Here is a 14,869-nt window from a genome sequence, read left to right on the forward strand (position 1 = left end):
AACTTGGATAAGTGTAAGGTCATGCATTTTGGTCACAAAAATGGAAAGGCAACTTATTATCTAAATGGGGAGAGACGTCGGGTGCTCCGAATCAGTGGGATCTGGGTGTTCTGCATGAGTCACAGAAAACGAGCATGCAGCTGCAGCAGATAATAAGGAAAGCAAATGGAATGTTGGCATTTATAGCAAAAGGGATTGAGTATAAAAGTAAGGAAGTGTTGTTGCAACAATGCAGGGCATTAGTGAGACCACACCTGGAGTATTGTGCCCAGTATTGGCCCCCTTATTTGAGGAAAGATGTAGTGGCATTGGAGGCAGTTCAGAGGAGATTCACTAGTTTGATTCCGAGATGAGGGGTTTGTCCTATGAGAAGAGATTGAGAAGAGGCCTATACTCTCTAGAGTTTAGAAGAATGAGGGGAGATCTAATTGAGGTATACAAGATGCTAAAAGGTATGGATAAAGTAGGCGTGGAACTGATGCTTACTCTTGTGGGGAATTCCAAAATGAGAGGGCATAATCTTAGGATAAGAGGTAGCAAATTTAAAACAGATTTGAGGAAAAACTACACCCAAAGGGTTGTGAATCTGTGAAATTCGCTACCCCAGAGTGCAGTGGATGCTGGGACAGTGAGTAAATTTGAGGAGTTAGACAGATTTTTAATTGGTAATGGGTTGAAGGGTTATGGAGAACGGACAGGCCTGTGGAGTTGAGGCCAGGATGGGGTCAGCCATGATCACATGGAGGATATTAGGCTCGGGAGGCTAAATTGCCTACTCCTACTCCGAAGTCATATATTCTAGGGAGGCTCATTTTGCAATCCTGCTCTTGGCCTGTAACATTGTAGATAGCAGATGAGGAACATATCAGCCATGTTAGAATGTGACTCCTGCAGGGGGACACCCAGATCCCTCTGCAATGGAGCACCCCGAAGTCACTCCCTATTTAGATAATAATCTGCCTTTCCATTTGTTTGGAGCAGACTTGATGGGCTGAATGGCCTAATTCTGCTCCTATATCTTATGAACTTATGAAATGGCTTACCTCTCATTCTGAGACTGTGTCCCCTGGTTCTAGACTCCTCGCCCCCCCCCCCCCCCTTCCCAACTCGGAATCATCCTTCCTGCATTTGCCCCATCGAGTCCTGTAAGAATTTTGTACCTTCGATGAGATCATCTCATTCTTCAAAACCTTAGAGAACACAGGCACTGTTCTCTTAAATCTTTCCTTAATAAGACCAGTCTACCATCCCTGTATGACCAGGTTTTCCTTCCTTATGTAAAGAAACCGCATACACTACCCCAGGTGTGGTCTCACCAAGGCTCTACAACTGTAGCAAGACTTCCTTATTCGTCTGCTCAAATACTGCTTACAATTAAGACTAACTATCCATTTACCTTCCTAATCCTTGTTACACCTGCATGTTAGTTTTCACTGACTTATGAACAAGAACACCCAGGTCTCTATGGATCTCAACATTTCCCAATCTCTTTCTATGTAAAAACGACTGCATTTGTTATTCCTACTAAAGTGGATAACTTCACATTTTTCCATATTTTATTCTATAGATTATATGAATAGAATATTCTTAGGCTACCTTTAAGACTAATTATGTACACGAGGTATATAAAAATATATTACATTTATATGGTGCCAGATTGTGACCCCAGATAGACTGCTTTGCAGCCAATGGGATGGTTTGAAGTGTAGTTGCTGCTACAATGCAGGAAATGCAGCAGCCAATTTGCACAATGGAAACTCCCACAAACAGCAATGTGATAACGACCAGATAATCTGTTTTAGTGGTTCAATTGAGGGATGAATATTAGCCAGAGCATTCCCGATATGTCCCATTAATAGACGCTGACCTTTGATAATGTTCTTAAACCGTACTCACTTTATGAAATTTATTTGCGGGTCTATTGTCAGATATTGGTTGTAAGAATAAAATATAGATGTCTCCTTATGAATGAACCCATAGGGCGGTGCAGTGGTTAGCACTGCTGCCTCACAGCACCGAGGTCCCAGGTTCGATCCCGGCTCTGGGTCACTGTCTGTGTGGAGTTTGCACATTCTCCCCGTGTTTGCATGAGTTTCACCCCCACAACCCAAAGATGTGCAGGATAGATGAACTGGCCACGCTAAATTGCCCCTTAATTGAAAAAAATGAATGAACCCATGGAGCTTTTTTTATATTTATTCAAGTGACGTGGATGTTTGTAGCAAGGTTGGTATTTATTGCCTATCCCTAATTCTTCCGAAGAAAGTAATAGTGAGCCATCTTCCCAAAACATGGAGTGTGTGTTACACAAGTGTTGCTCCTTTAACCTCGGTTATATTTAATGTCAGGAAAACACAATTAAGAAGAGTCAAGACCAGATGAAATAAGATCTTGGGAGCAGGGGGGATGGGGAGGCAGGAAGACGGTAGCTTGGAAACCGAGTCCGGCAAAGAACACAGGTAAAGAAATCTTATCCAGCTGTCTCATTAACCAGCAACAATAGAATGAGCATGGGGTTTGAGTTTCGGTATGTTTACCTGTATTGATAAATTGAGATCTAAATCCATCATGATAAAAGGTTCTTTCTTGAATTCTTTGATGCTCATTATCTTTAAATATAAAGATTTATGCTTCTCTAGAAACTATGACCTCATAGTTCAGGAATTGTGCTTCCAACCAGAAAGATCGAAGTACAAGAGATAAGGAAATCTATTATTGAAAATATGAGTTTCTGTAGCACAGTGGTTAGCACTGTTGCTTCACAGCTCCAGGGTCCCAGGTTCAATTCCCGGCTTGGGTCACTGCCTGCCAATTCTCCCTGTGTGTGCGTGGATTTCCTCCGGATGCTCCGGTTTCCTCCCACAGTCCAAAGACGTGTAAATTAGGTGGATTGGCCATGCTAAATTGCCCTTTGTGCCCTAAAAGGTTGCGTGGGGGTTGCTGGGTTGTGGGGATTGGGTAGATACGTGGGCTTGAGTTGGGTGCTCTTTGTAGGGGCCGGTGTGGGCTCAGTGGGCCGAGATGCTTCCTTCTGCACCGTACATTCTATGGTTTCTGTGACGTGCTTGTTATGATATGCACATAATGAGATACAGACGGGCAGTAACAGACACCCAGTACAGCCAATCAACACAGGACAGAACACAACCAATCACCAGGCAGAGGACTAGAAGGTAGTCTTCCACTATAAAACACACGAAGCATAAACACTCTGCCTCTTTCCACTGGTGACGACTGTAGTGACAGTCAGGGTGTAAATAATCAGTTAGCACCTTCTACACGTGGCTCAGAGCTAGTCTGGTCTAGTTAGTTATAGTAAGCACGCTTAGATTAGTAGAGTGTCAAACCCACAGCGAACTGTGTGCACTGCTTAACAGGTTCAAAAAAGCATATTGAACTAACATCAAAGTTTGGAGTCTACTTTCAAGTGCAACTGCATCCAGTTGCAGTCTGTGTTACCCCAGGGTGATTAACACAACAGTGCTGTTTGGTGAATTGGACATTCTGAATTCTCCCTCAGTGTACCCGAACAGGTGCCGGAATCTGGCGACTAAGGGATTTTCACAGTAACTTCAGTGTAGTGTTAATGTCAGCCGACTTGTGACAATAAAGATTATGAAGTAGCAGGGCTTCTCAGCAGTGAAAGATTAAAATAAGGGACGAGAGAAGAACTGATATCAACTAGCACATTCCTGCTACATTATCAGAGTTCTACTCACCAAAACTGTTACAACCTGTGTGGATCCTATTGGCTAGGGACAATTGGTTATCCCATGATATCATATTTCTATTAAAACAGTAAACATTACAGTTACACAAGTCCAAATGGTACAAACACTAATTTTGTGTTGGAGAGACCAGATACCCTTGCCTCTCTACCAACGGAAGGAGAGGGGGGGAAAGATAGAGCCCGGTGGAGAGGGGCCCAAGAGGGCACTGCCTGAACTATCTATGGAGGCAAAAAAAAAACCTCAATTATAATGTGACAGGTTCCGGAAGTCCCCAGAGGAGGTGAGGGTGACACAGTGTCAGGCACAAGTGAGCCCCGCACCCTGCTGCAGAGAGCCTCATGTGCACCCTCCGCTCCCGACATCGGGCAGTTGATAGCCTTCGGGCAGTCGCCCTCTGGGCCTGGGCCAAAGAGAGGCGGTGGTGCAGATCTCTGCTCTGCCCCTGCCACCGGAAGACCCCAGAAACCGTTCCAGAAACAGCTCCAAGATGCTGGCGGAGGTGCTTGAACAAAGCTGTTGGAACAGAGCGTCTTCCATAACCTGGAAGAAGCAGGGGGTTATTGCTGCCCCCGCCACCCCTGACAAATCGAACAAGTCCGGGGTGCTAAGTGGTACTGGGAGGAACGGGCCCCCTAGGGTCCTGTTCGACCCTGAAGCACCTTGCTCGGGAGGGGGGGAGGTGACAGCTTCTGGATTTTTCTTGCTTCTTTTCTCTTGCCTGTTTTCTTTCGGGACTGGGCGTGGCATCGATAGGAACGAAACTGTGGTGATGCAGTTTGCGGGGGAGAGGGTTATGCACCGGGGAGACCTGTATCTCCACACCCCTCTTCACGCCCCGAGCTGTCTCTTCATCCCTCAATGCTCCTCCCCCGAATTTGCAGCTGAGACAGAGCACCCTCTGAGTCAACGTCATGCACCTCACCGCCACCACCCAGAGGGGTGTGCACAGAAATGTCGCTAGACCCGGCCTTCGATGACGAAATGTCACCAGACTGGGAGTGTTGCTGGGTGAGGGTGGCGCGAGGCGTAATGGCTGCACCCGAGTCGGTAGCCAGGGTCACTGGTTCATAGAGATCTGAACCTGACCACTGTCAAACCATCCTGTTTGTTGTCTTCTGCGCCTTCCGGCAATGGGTGCTGGCATAGCTCACCCCAAAGGGGATTAGTTGCAAGGCCAGTGCAAGGAAGGGGTCGGTGGCACCATCAGCGGCTGCATTGGTGGACGCGGCAACCTTGGAGGTGATGCAATATTTTCTAACATGCTCCAGTGTCTTGCAGGCCTGCACCACACGCCACACATGGACCAGAGGACACAGTAGGTTTTATCTCCAAAAGGGATCTCCTCCTCCCGGACCAGGGGAATAAAGACCTGGCGCCGGACAGAGAAAATATGTTTGAGGGTAGGGTCTTTCTGAGGCCAAGCGGGAGTGGCACCACCCCGGACCGGACCCTGCCCCGTAGATGGACATGTGGGAGGAGGTCTGTGGGAATAAACGGCAGGACATTAGAGAGAACTCTCTCAGCAGTGGCCTCAGCAGGCCCACCAAAAGGGAGATCCCGCCCACCATGAGCCACTTTTCAAGGGCTTGGTAGACCACCCACTTGGCTCTCAGAAAAAAGACAGCCTTGCCATTCACCTTTGGGTCTGCAACTATGGCCAAAGGGCTGACAACTTCAGCCATAGCACAGGCGCAGGCCTTGAGTGACATGGTGAGGTGGGTGTAACACCACCCCGTGTTTTTGTGTCAAGAGACGAAACGGTGATGGAGCCTTGCGGGCAGTGGGGAGGCTGGAGGTCACCACTCCCACATAGTGGCTTTAGAGAGTCCGCCACCAGCATCGGCGGTGCTGCTGCCACCCCAGTCAGTGGTGGACGATGGGGGAGGAGGAGGGGGGGGGGGGGGTAGAAAGGGCACAGGAGGATGGGCGTAAGAAGATGGACCGGTGCCCCAGATACAAGGGAGGAGAGGAGCGGGAGGAGCAGGAAGGTGGGGCAGAAAAGGACAGGCCAGTACCCCAAGCACGACAGGGAACGGCTAGCGGGCTGGGTCTCCCAAAAACATCTTTGATTCAGCAGTGGGCGGGTGGGGGAAAGGGTCTTCAGACTGGCAGCAAAACAGTCCATGGATATTATCCCGCCTCAGCACAATCGGCAGATGAAAAAGAAATGATGTCCAAATGCACTGGTTTAGCTGGTTTAGCTCACAAGGCTAATCGCTGGCTTTTAAAGCAGACCAAGTAGGCCAGCAGCAGGGTTCGATTCCCGTACCAGCCTCCCCGGACAGGCGCCGGAATGTGGCGACTAGGGGCTTTTCACAGTAACTTCATTGAAGCCTACTCGTGACAATAAGCGATTTTCATTTCATTTCATTTCACTAACCTTCCTCTCCTCTTCGTCCCCTTCCAGGTGTTGCAGCAGCCTTCTGTTTTTTGGAAGACCTGAGGCCCCTGCAGATAAAACAAGCAGCAAACAGTCCTGACCTGGTCCCTCCTTCTGCTGCAGGCTATGGGAATGCAGGGAAGCAGGCCAGCAGTATCTAAATCCACTCCCAGGCTGGAGCTCAGGCCAGGCCAAACCTTCACATGCAGAATTTCTTTTCCCTCTCTTGCAGCTCCGCGTAGCAGTCACACAGCTCCAAATAAAATAGTCAACAGCAAATCTTTCGTCCATTTTCCACGCTGTATGGAACAGTAAGCTTGCAAAGTTCAAAATCCACAAGAGAGGACCTGACAGGACATACTCTTGAGATTATGAGCTACCCATGAGGGGGGGGGGGGGGGGGGGGGGGGGGGGCAATCACTAGCAGCTGTAGAAATAGAGCTGGCCAGTGTGGTACCAGCTAGTGAAGGAAGCAGTGGTGAACTACTGTGTACAGTGTTGTAAATAGTTACTTTTCATTTGACACCACAAACTCGTGCTGGATTCTTCATGGCCCTCACAAAAAGATTTAGATCATCTTAGCTTTCCATTTGGAGTGTTCATGCATGAATATGAATGTGTTATATTCACACACAGTTTAGTCTTAACTCCTGGGGTCTATTGCCAGATGCCACTTTTGTACTAAACGTTACTGAAAAGGCTGAATATTTGCAATAGGATACTTACATTTGGGCACTACAATCAAAAATCTGAAAGTAAAATACTTCTGATGCTGGAAATCTGAAATACAAACAGAAATAGCTGGAAGTGCTCAGCATCTGTAGAGGGAGAAAAAGAGTTAACCTTTCAGATCAAAGACCTTTCTTTAGGCCCAAGAGATGTAATAGATTTTAAGCAAGCGGAAGAGGGGAGAAGAACCAAAAGGAAGGTATGTGAGAGGATGGAGGGCAGGTGATTAACTGATGAAAGATTTTGTGGTCCATCTAAAAAGATGATGGCATGGTGGCACTGTGATCAGCACAGCTGCCTCACAGCGCCAGGGACACAGGTTCAATTGGCTTTGGGTGACTGTGTGGAATTTGTATGTTCACCCCGTGTCTGCATGGGTTTGTTCCCATAGTCCAAAGATGTGCAGGTTAGGTGGATTGTTCATGCTAAATTGCCTGCAGTGTCCAAAGGTTAGGTGGTGTTAATCACAACACAAGTGAATTTACCAATTATTTTTTGAAAAATATCCAAAGTCTTTGGCCCTTGACTGCCCAATAATTACAGTCACCAGGTTGATAAATATAAACTCAATTACATTTTATTAAGAACAAGAACTATAATGAAATATGCAGCAAACACAACTGGTTAAATATGATCTGATTCTTACTTCCCACTTTAACTTGCCCCTCAGCCTCTACATACACAAATACAGAAGGGAAGAAGGGAGTAAAAAAATGAAGTAGAAAGAAAAAAAGTCTTTTTTTTAAGATGATGGTTTTTACTGTAAATGTATTCAGGTCTCTGTAGTTTCAGCAATACAGAACTCTGTCTTTCTGGATGAGCCTGTCTATCAATCAATGGATTGAATTTGTTTATTGTCACGTGTACCGAGGTACAGTGAAAAGTATTTTTCTGCGAGCAGCTCAATACAAGGTATGCAATGTAACTACATAAGCACCGGCATCGGATGAAGCATACAAGGGGTGTAGTGTTAATGAGGTCAGTCCATTAGAGGGTCATTTTGGAATCTGGTAACAGCAGGAAATAAGCTGTTTTTGTCTGTTCATGCGTGTTCTCAGTTCTGTACCTCCTGCCCGATGGAAGAAGTTGGAAGAGTGAATAAGCCAGGTGGGAGGGGTCTTTGATTATGCTGCCTGCTTTCTCCAGGCAGCGGGAGGTGTAGATGGAGTCAATGGATGGGAGGCAGGTTTGTGAGATGGACTGGGCTGTGTTCAAGACTCTCTGAAGTGTCTTGCGGTCCTGGGCCAAGCAGTTGCCAAACCAGGCTGTGTTGCAGCCAGATAGGATGCTTTCTATGGTGCATCTGTAAAAGTTGGTAAGAGTTAATGTAAACATGCCGAATTTCCTTAGTTTCCTGAGGAAGTATAGGCGCTGTTGTTTTTTTGGTGGTAACATCGACCTAGGTGGACCAGGACAGATTTTTGGAGATGGCATTTGAAGCTGTTAACCATCTCCACCTTGGTCCCGTTGATGCTGACAAGGGTGTGTACAGTACTTTGCTTCCTGAAGTCAATGACCAGCTGTTTAGTTTTGCTGGCATTGAGGGAGAGATTGTTGTCGTTACATCACTCCACTAGGTTCTCTATCTCCCTCCTGTATTCTGACTCGTCATTATTCGAGATCCGGCCCACTATGGTCGTATCGTCAGCAAACTTGTAGATGGAGTTGGAATCAAATTTTGCCACGCAGTCGCGTGTGTACAGGGAGAATAGGTTGGCTAAGTACGCAGCCTTACGGGGCTCTGGTATTGAGGACTATTGTGGAGGAGATGTTGTTGTTCATTCTTACCGATTGTGGTCTGTGGGTCAGAAAATCGAGGATCCAGTTGCAGAGTGGGGGGCCACGTCTGAGGTTTTGGAGCTTTGATATGGGCTTGGCTGGGATTATGGTGTTGAAGGTTCAATAAATAGGAGTCTGATGTAGGAGTCCTTGTTGTCGAGATGCTCTAGGGATGAGTGTACGGCCAGGGAAATGGCGTCTGCTGTAGCCCGGTTGAGGCGGTATGCGAATTGCAGTGGATCAAAGCGTTCTGGAAGTATGGGGGTGATGCGCTTCATGACCAACCTCTCGAAGCACTTCATTACCCCTGAAGTCAGGGCCACCGGACAGTAGTCATTGAGGCGTGTTGCCTGGTTTTTCTTTGGCACTGTGATGATGGTGGTCGTCTTGAAGCAGGTGGGGACCTCGGAGTGGAGTAGGGACAGGTTAAAGATGTCCGCGAACACCTCTGCCAGCTGATCTGCGCAACCAGGGATCCTGTCCGGGCATGTCGCCTTCCGAGGGTTCACTTTCAGGAAGGACGATCTGACTTTGGAAGCTGTGATGGTGGGTATGAATGAGTTATGGGCTGCTGGGGAACTCGCTATCGGATTGTTGGTTACTTGCTTGAACAGAGCACAGAATGTATTGAGTTAATCGGGGAGGGGTGCGCTGCTGCCGGAGATACTGCTCGGTTTCATGAAGGCTGATGTTGAGTAATTAGGACAGGCCATCAGCCCATTATTAGATTCCCCCTCATCTAACTGCATGTCCCTCCCACCTTCCTCATATGTTTATCTAGCTCATCTCTGAAATACATCTATACAATTTGCTTCAACCACTCACTGTGGCTCGCCAGCCTTTTGGGTAAAGAGATTTCTTTTCATGTGATATCTTGATGAATAACTAATATTGATGGTTTCCAGTTATGCCCCCCCACACCGCACCACCACCCAAATGAGAATTAAAATGAGTTTTAAAAATCTCTAGGCCTGCTCTAAGACCGGTTTAACATTTCTGGTATTATCTATTTTTTTCTATTATCTATTTTTTTCCTTCCCTAAAGGACATTACTGAACCAGATGGGTTTTCACGCCAATTGACAATGGTTTCAAGATTATCATTAGACATTTAATTCCAGATTTTACTTGAATTCAAATTTCCCACTGCCTGGTGGGATTTGAACCTGGGTCCCCAGAACATTACCTGGGTCTCTGGCTTACTAGTCCAGTGACAATACCACTACACCACTGCCTCCTGGCCAATTTCTTGCTGACTTTTTGGGGTGAGATCCACCCCGCGTGTAGTCATTTCTTTCAGGGCTTGGGGAGCCCACACTTCAAAATGTTTTCAGCAAAACTGGTTCCTCAGAGTTCGGAGCACCCTTTTGAAAGGGTGCCCCAAGGCGAGCTTGAAGGTCCCCCACAACTCCCATCCATGGGCATCACTGTGCCCCCCCCCCCCCCCCACCAAGTGAGCATACCCCAATATGAAGTGGCATCCCCTTCAACCCCCCAACTTTTTATAACACCCTTTCATGAGCATGGACCCCTCAGACCCCGACCTGTGGCAACCTGACATCTGGGCAGTGCCCCAGACACCTGGAAAGTGCGAGATTGGCATTGCCAGAATGCTGCACTGTCCCCAACCACCCAGAGGTGCCAATTCCCGAGAGAGAGAGCCCCCCAGAGTGGCCATCCTTGTGGAGACGAGTACTAACCTGCACCTGGGTGAGGCCTCACTAGAGCCTGTAACTCTCGGGAGCCGAGAGAATGCGGCCTGAACCTGACTGTGCCTATTTAAATGTGCCTAGTGGCTTATGCGCAGTTTTGTGCCTGGTGCAAACCCTCTTCCCCGATGTCCTGGCGCAACAAGATCGGTGTCGGCAGGAACACAGTGGGGAAATCACGCCAATATGCTGATCAATATTGTACACAATCCTCTGAAGTGTGGTCTAACCAAATTTCAATACAACATCGGGACAACCTCTTCACTTTTCAAATCTATCCCACTAGAACTATACCATAGCACTTTGAGCAATACCATTTAAAAACAAAAGAGCAATACCATTTAAAAACAAAATCAAACAAAAGAGTTCCCTTTGCTTTGTGCTCCTTTTGGATTATTTGCCAAGTATAGTGACTTTATTTTTCAAAAATGTATTATAACATGAATTGGTAAATGAATTTGAACACGTCACTCTGCAATTTGTTGCAGTCCTCCTCAGCATTTAATGTCATTTACAAAATTAACATTTTTTATTTTAATTCCAAAGTCTTACATCTGCAATATTTACAGATGGACATCTAGTTTCCAGAATGATCCATTTTATAAAATAGAGTTCAAGATTTAATTTTGCAACTATACACTTGGTGTTTCATTGTTGAGAAATGGCAGGTATATACTTAAACGCTAGTCAACGTTTCAGTTATTAACAGCTAATTAAAGTTGAAAAAACTGGACAATCTACTTCAATGATGATAGAATGATCATAGGTTTATTTTATTGCAAACTGAAACATCCTTTCAGTGTACAGTAGCTATGCTATTTGCATCCAGTTCTAGGTCAACTGCTCCAAAACCCTCAAAGATGTTGGTACAAGTAATTTGTCACAATCAACAAAAAATCATACATCTATTCACAAGCCATAATAAGACTGAATATTTGTCGATACTCGTTGGCTGTTATTGCTTGGAAAAGCTGCATTTTTGGATCCTTTTTTCGGTATCCATGGGTATGCCTGAGTCAAACTGCACCGTCACACACGTGGTCATAAAATGCTGGAAATTATAGAAAAAAATAACTCTGCAAAGGATTTGAGCCTACTAGAAAGCCTATTTCACAGGAAAATATATTTTCTTTGAAAAACTTGTTTTTGTTAGACCAGAGAATTAGCTGAGAATTAGATGTGCATTGTGCTCCAGTAATTTCAAAACTACTGCCATCGGGTTGTAATATTCAATTGGATAGTCAGTATGTACAACACAAAGGTTGTTGCTAGCCTGCAGCAAAATTGCAGAGAATATCTATGTATGCTCAAAAGGCTTGGAAAAAATAGGATTTTTGTTTTGACTTGGGTCATCTGTTCAAGTGAAGTGGGTAAGAAACGTACACAAGTTTTGAGTTCTAATACAACAGGGCTATTGTCTCCAATTTTATCCAATATAACATAGTATTACTGAAATGCAGAAATCACAAGATTTGCCTTTGGGTTACTTAGTCTTGCAGTAAACCCCAAGACAATATTAATCAAACTGTTCCAACATGTCAGCCATGATTTCGCAAAAAACATTCATTTATTGCACACCTTTCAAAAATTCTGCAGGTGATGTGCACTTCTGTGCACTATTCTGCAGATGATGTGCACTTCTGTGCACTATTCTGCAGATGATGTGCACTTCTGTGCACTATTCCAAGGTGATGTGCACTTCTGTGCACTATTCCAAGGTGATGTGCACGTCTGACATATTGCAGCACAATCCCACAAAGCAAAGGAAGGCCCTTTCATGGTTGAGTGGGACAGGAGGAAACAAGTTCAGTGAGAAAGTAAAATATTTCAAAAGGACTAATTTAAATATTACTTTAGAAACAAAAATCCCCAAACTGAACAATGTTGTTACATATATCCATCCTAAAAGTAATGAGAAAATTGGTAGCTGTTGTGATTTGGTCATTTTCCAGAGGGAAAACTTGTTCTGTTAGTTTTTACTAATGTTCACAAAATGTTTGTTATAGATATTTATTAAATCCTAAACATTAAATTAAATAGAAAACAAACAGTCTGGTCATAAATATGCTGGTTTAAAAGTCCTCATGTAATTTACTACAAGCAAGGGTGCCTGTATAAAACTGACATTGTACCAAATGTCAAAAACAGTACACAATTCATTTGAAATTAAAGTTGGCTTTCTGTAGCTGAAATTGTGAATCTTCAGGCTTGATCAAATAATCTTCAAAAATAAGCCTAACAGAACTGTATATATTTAAATTTCACCCAAGTAACTTAGTGGTAGACAACAAATAAGGGTGCAAATATCACTATCAAATATTGAGTTTGGAATCATTAATTGTTAGCGGAAAGCTGCTCCCTATTGCAAAAATACAGCAATGGCTATTGCTAATCACTCTTCAATGTAACACAGTTGGGCCTTAAAATGCTGCCCTTTTATCTTGCTTCTTCAATTCTGCCTTTCTACCTAGTCATTTTTTTGCTTAATATAGTGCATAATGCATATTACAGTCATAGTGCATGATAGTGAATAATCAGTTCTTAGTCATTGTTTATCTCTTGATCATACAACTGACATTCACATTAGTATCATTGACCTGCTAAGATACATACTTCTAATGCTGAAAGTCAAAGTAGTTGGATGTTTTAGATTGCAGCACAGTCCTGGTGCTAAGATAATATTCAATACACTCTTCTGCTTTACGTACATGCCATCCAGAGGGTCCCTTTGTTGTGCTACCGATAATGTTCCCATGGACTTTATTATGTCTTCAAATTATCATCTAATCAAGTTTTAAGCAGGGGTCATAATTTTTACACAAGGTTGGTTATGATGTGTATTAAATGGTCTTTCTTGAATGTTGCACAATGTTGAAGTTATTGAAGCCACAAAAGTAAATGGAAGCACCAAATTTGTTTTGTATGGAATCTAAATTTTGGATCCTCAGATTGCTTTCCTTAAACTTCTTTTGCTACTATAATATAAACACATTTAAAATACAAAATTAAAGTTCAATCCCCGTAACCGAACTTTGGTAGTGCAAAGAATGGATTTTAAAATCTTTCAGTTTTACTGGGGAGAAACCCAAAATATTTTTTCTCAATAGGGATTAATTTCGACAGGGTTTCAACAGTCTCAAGACTGTGAGTTGTCTGGCCTGGTTTCCTGTCAACAGCAGCAGTTTATTTATCTATTCTGCTTAGTAGCACTCTGACTGCTTGAAAATACACTGGCCTAAAGAAACAAGGTATCTGGCTCCATGTAAAACAAATCCAAATTCAGTTCAGAAATTAGATCGTCTACAAGATTTAACATCTGAATTCTCATGAGCTTTAATTATGCTGTGTGGCAGAAAGTAGTTTGAGATTAAAAGAAAAAAAGGTTTCCAGCATTTTACTACCAGTTGTATGAGCACATAAAATGTCAAAACTACAAAACCAGTATACAAGATTAAAAACATGGTATCGTATCAATTATAAGGTTCGTGCTCTATCACAAAAGAAATGTTTCTCAAATATTTTACACAGTGTAATTTCACTGGTTTATACATTAGTGTTTTGTAGAATTCCAATTTTATGTAAGAAGTTTCTATGGACAAGTAATTTAAAATGTCACTCAGCTAGCTGAACCATTAACTGGCAGAAGTATGCAGAACTAATTAACTTTGTACACTCCTAACTGCGAAGAGTTCATTTAAAATAAATGATCTTGGATGAAAGATTCCCCCCCCCCCCCCAGTAGAATGGATATGGTCATTCACGTTTTTCATTTAGGCTTTCCTCATTTAGTGCCATCCTTCCATAATCTCAAAGTTTTGCAGCCATAAAATTGATCTGAGGTTTTGCTAGTGGAAAGAGTGGTAGACTGCGCTTGAATGCAGTCATGTCTTCAATGATGGTTGGCTAAAAAGGATAGAAAGATACAGATTATACAGTTAGTTTGTATGCAAACCCATTTACACAGAGAACACAAAAACCTGTAACAGTGTGGGGCCACTTTTCTGTCATGTTGGTGCTGGCTCCTCTGCTAAAGCAACCTACACCAATTTCAATGTCTTGCTCACTCCTCACATCTCCCTCGGCCTCAAATATTTATTAAATTTTTCCTTAAAAGATGCAATCATATCAATCCTTGTAGTACAAGTATTCCAAGCTCCATCAACTCTACATGAAATAAATTATTCCTCTTTCAAAACATCCCAATTGCCCAACGCTGCAATAAAGTTGTAGTTTGTCAGTAACATTTTGCACGAGACTAACATTGAGGGCACTGGTGATGGATGTTTTTGACCAAATAGGTTTTGTACTATTTTAAATGCACTACTCATTATTATGGTAGTCGAGGAGTTTTCTCTCTCAGACAGTTGGTGAAAAATATTTTGTATACCACTCCTTCATTGCAGACTATTTTGAATTTCTTAGAATCCAAACCCCAAATTCAAAAAGCTGCCAATCGATTCCACTTCCTTCTATATTAAATCAAATGCCTCAATTAGCCAGCAGCCTGTGCAGTCATTTGACAAGGATTTAGTAATCAGGTTT

The 14,869-nt window shown here is 43.8% G+C and overlaps 1 protein-coding gene across 5 annotated transcripts in view; it reads right to left on the bottom strand.

Annotated features, from left to right (window-relative positions):
- Nucleotides 1–11,073: 11,073 nt before the first annotated feature.
- The window catches only part of ide (insulin-degrading enzyme), a 245,968-nt gene continuing 242,172 nt past the window's right edge, over nt 11,074–14,869 (bottom strand). For all 5 annotated transcript variants that reach the window (XM_038822333.1, XM_038822331.1, XM_038822334.1 and 2 more), the window contains one exon: nt 11,074–14,230. In XM_038822333.1, coding sequence (XP_038678261.1) covers nt 14,135–14,230 — 96 coding nt within the window. In that variant the 3' untranslated portion in view covers nt 11,074–14,134. The remainder of the gene's footprint in view (nt 14,231–14,869) is intronic.

This window comes from Scyliorhinus canicula, chromosome 16, assembly GCF_902713615.1.
Source record: "Scyliorhinus canicula chromosome 16, sScyCan1.1, whole genome shotgun sequence".
NCBI classification, from domain to species: domain Eukaryota; kingdom Metazoa; phylum Chordata; class Chondrichthyes; order Carcharhiniformes; family Scyliorhinidae; genus Scyliorhinus; species Scyliorhinus canicula.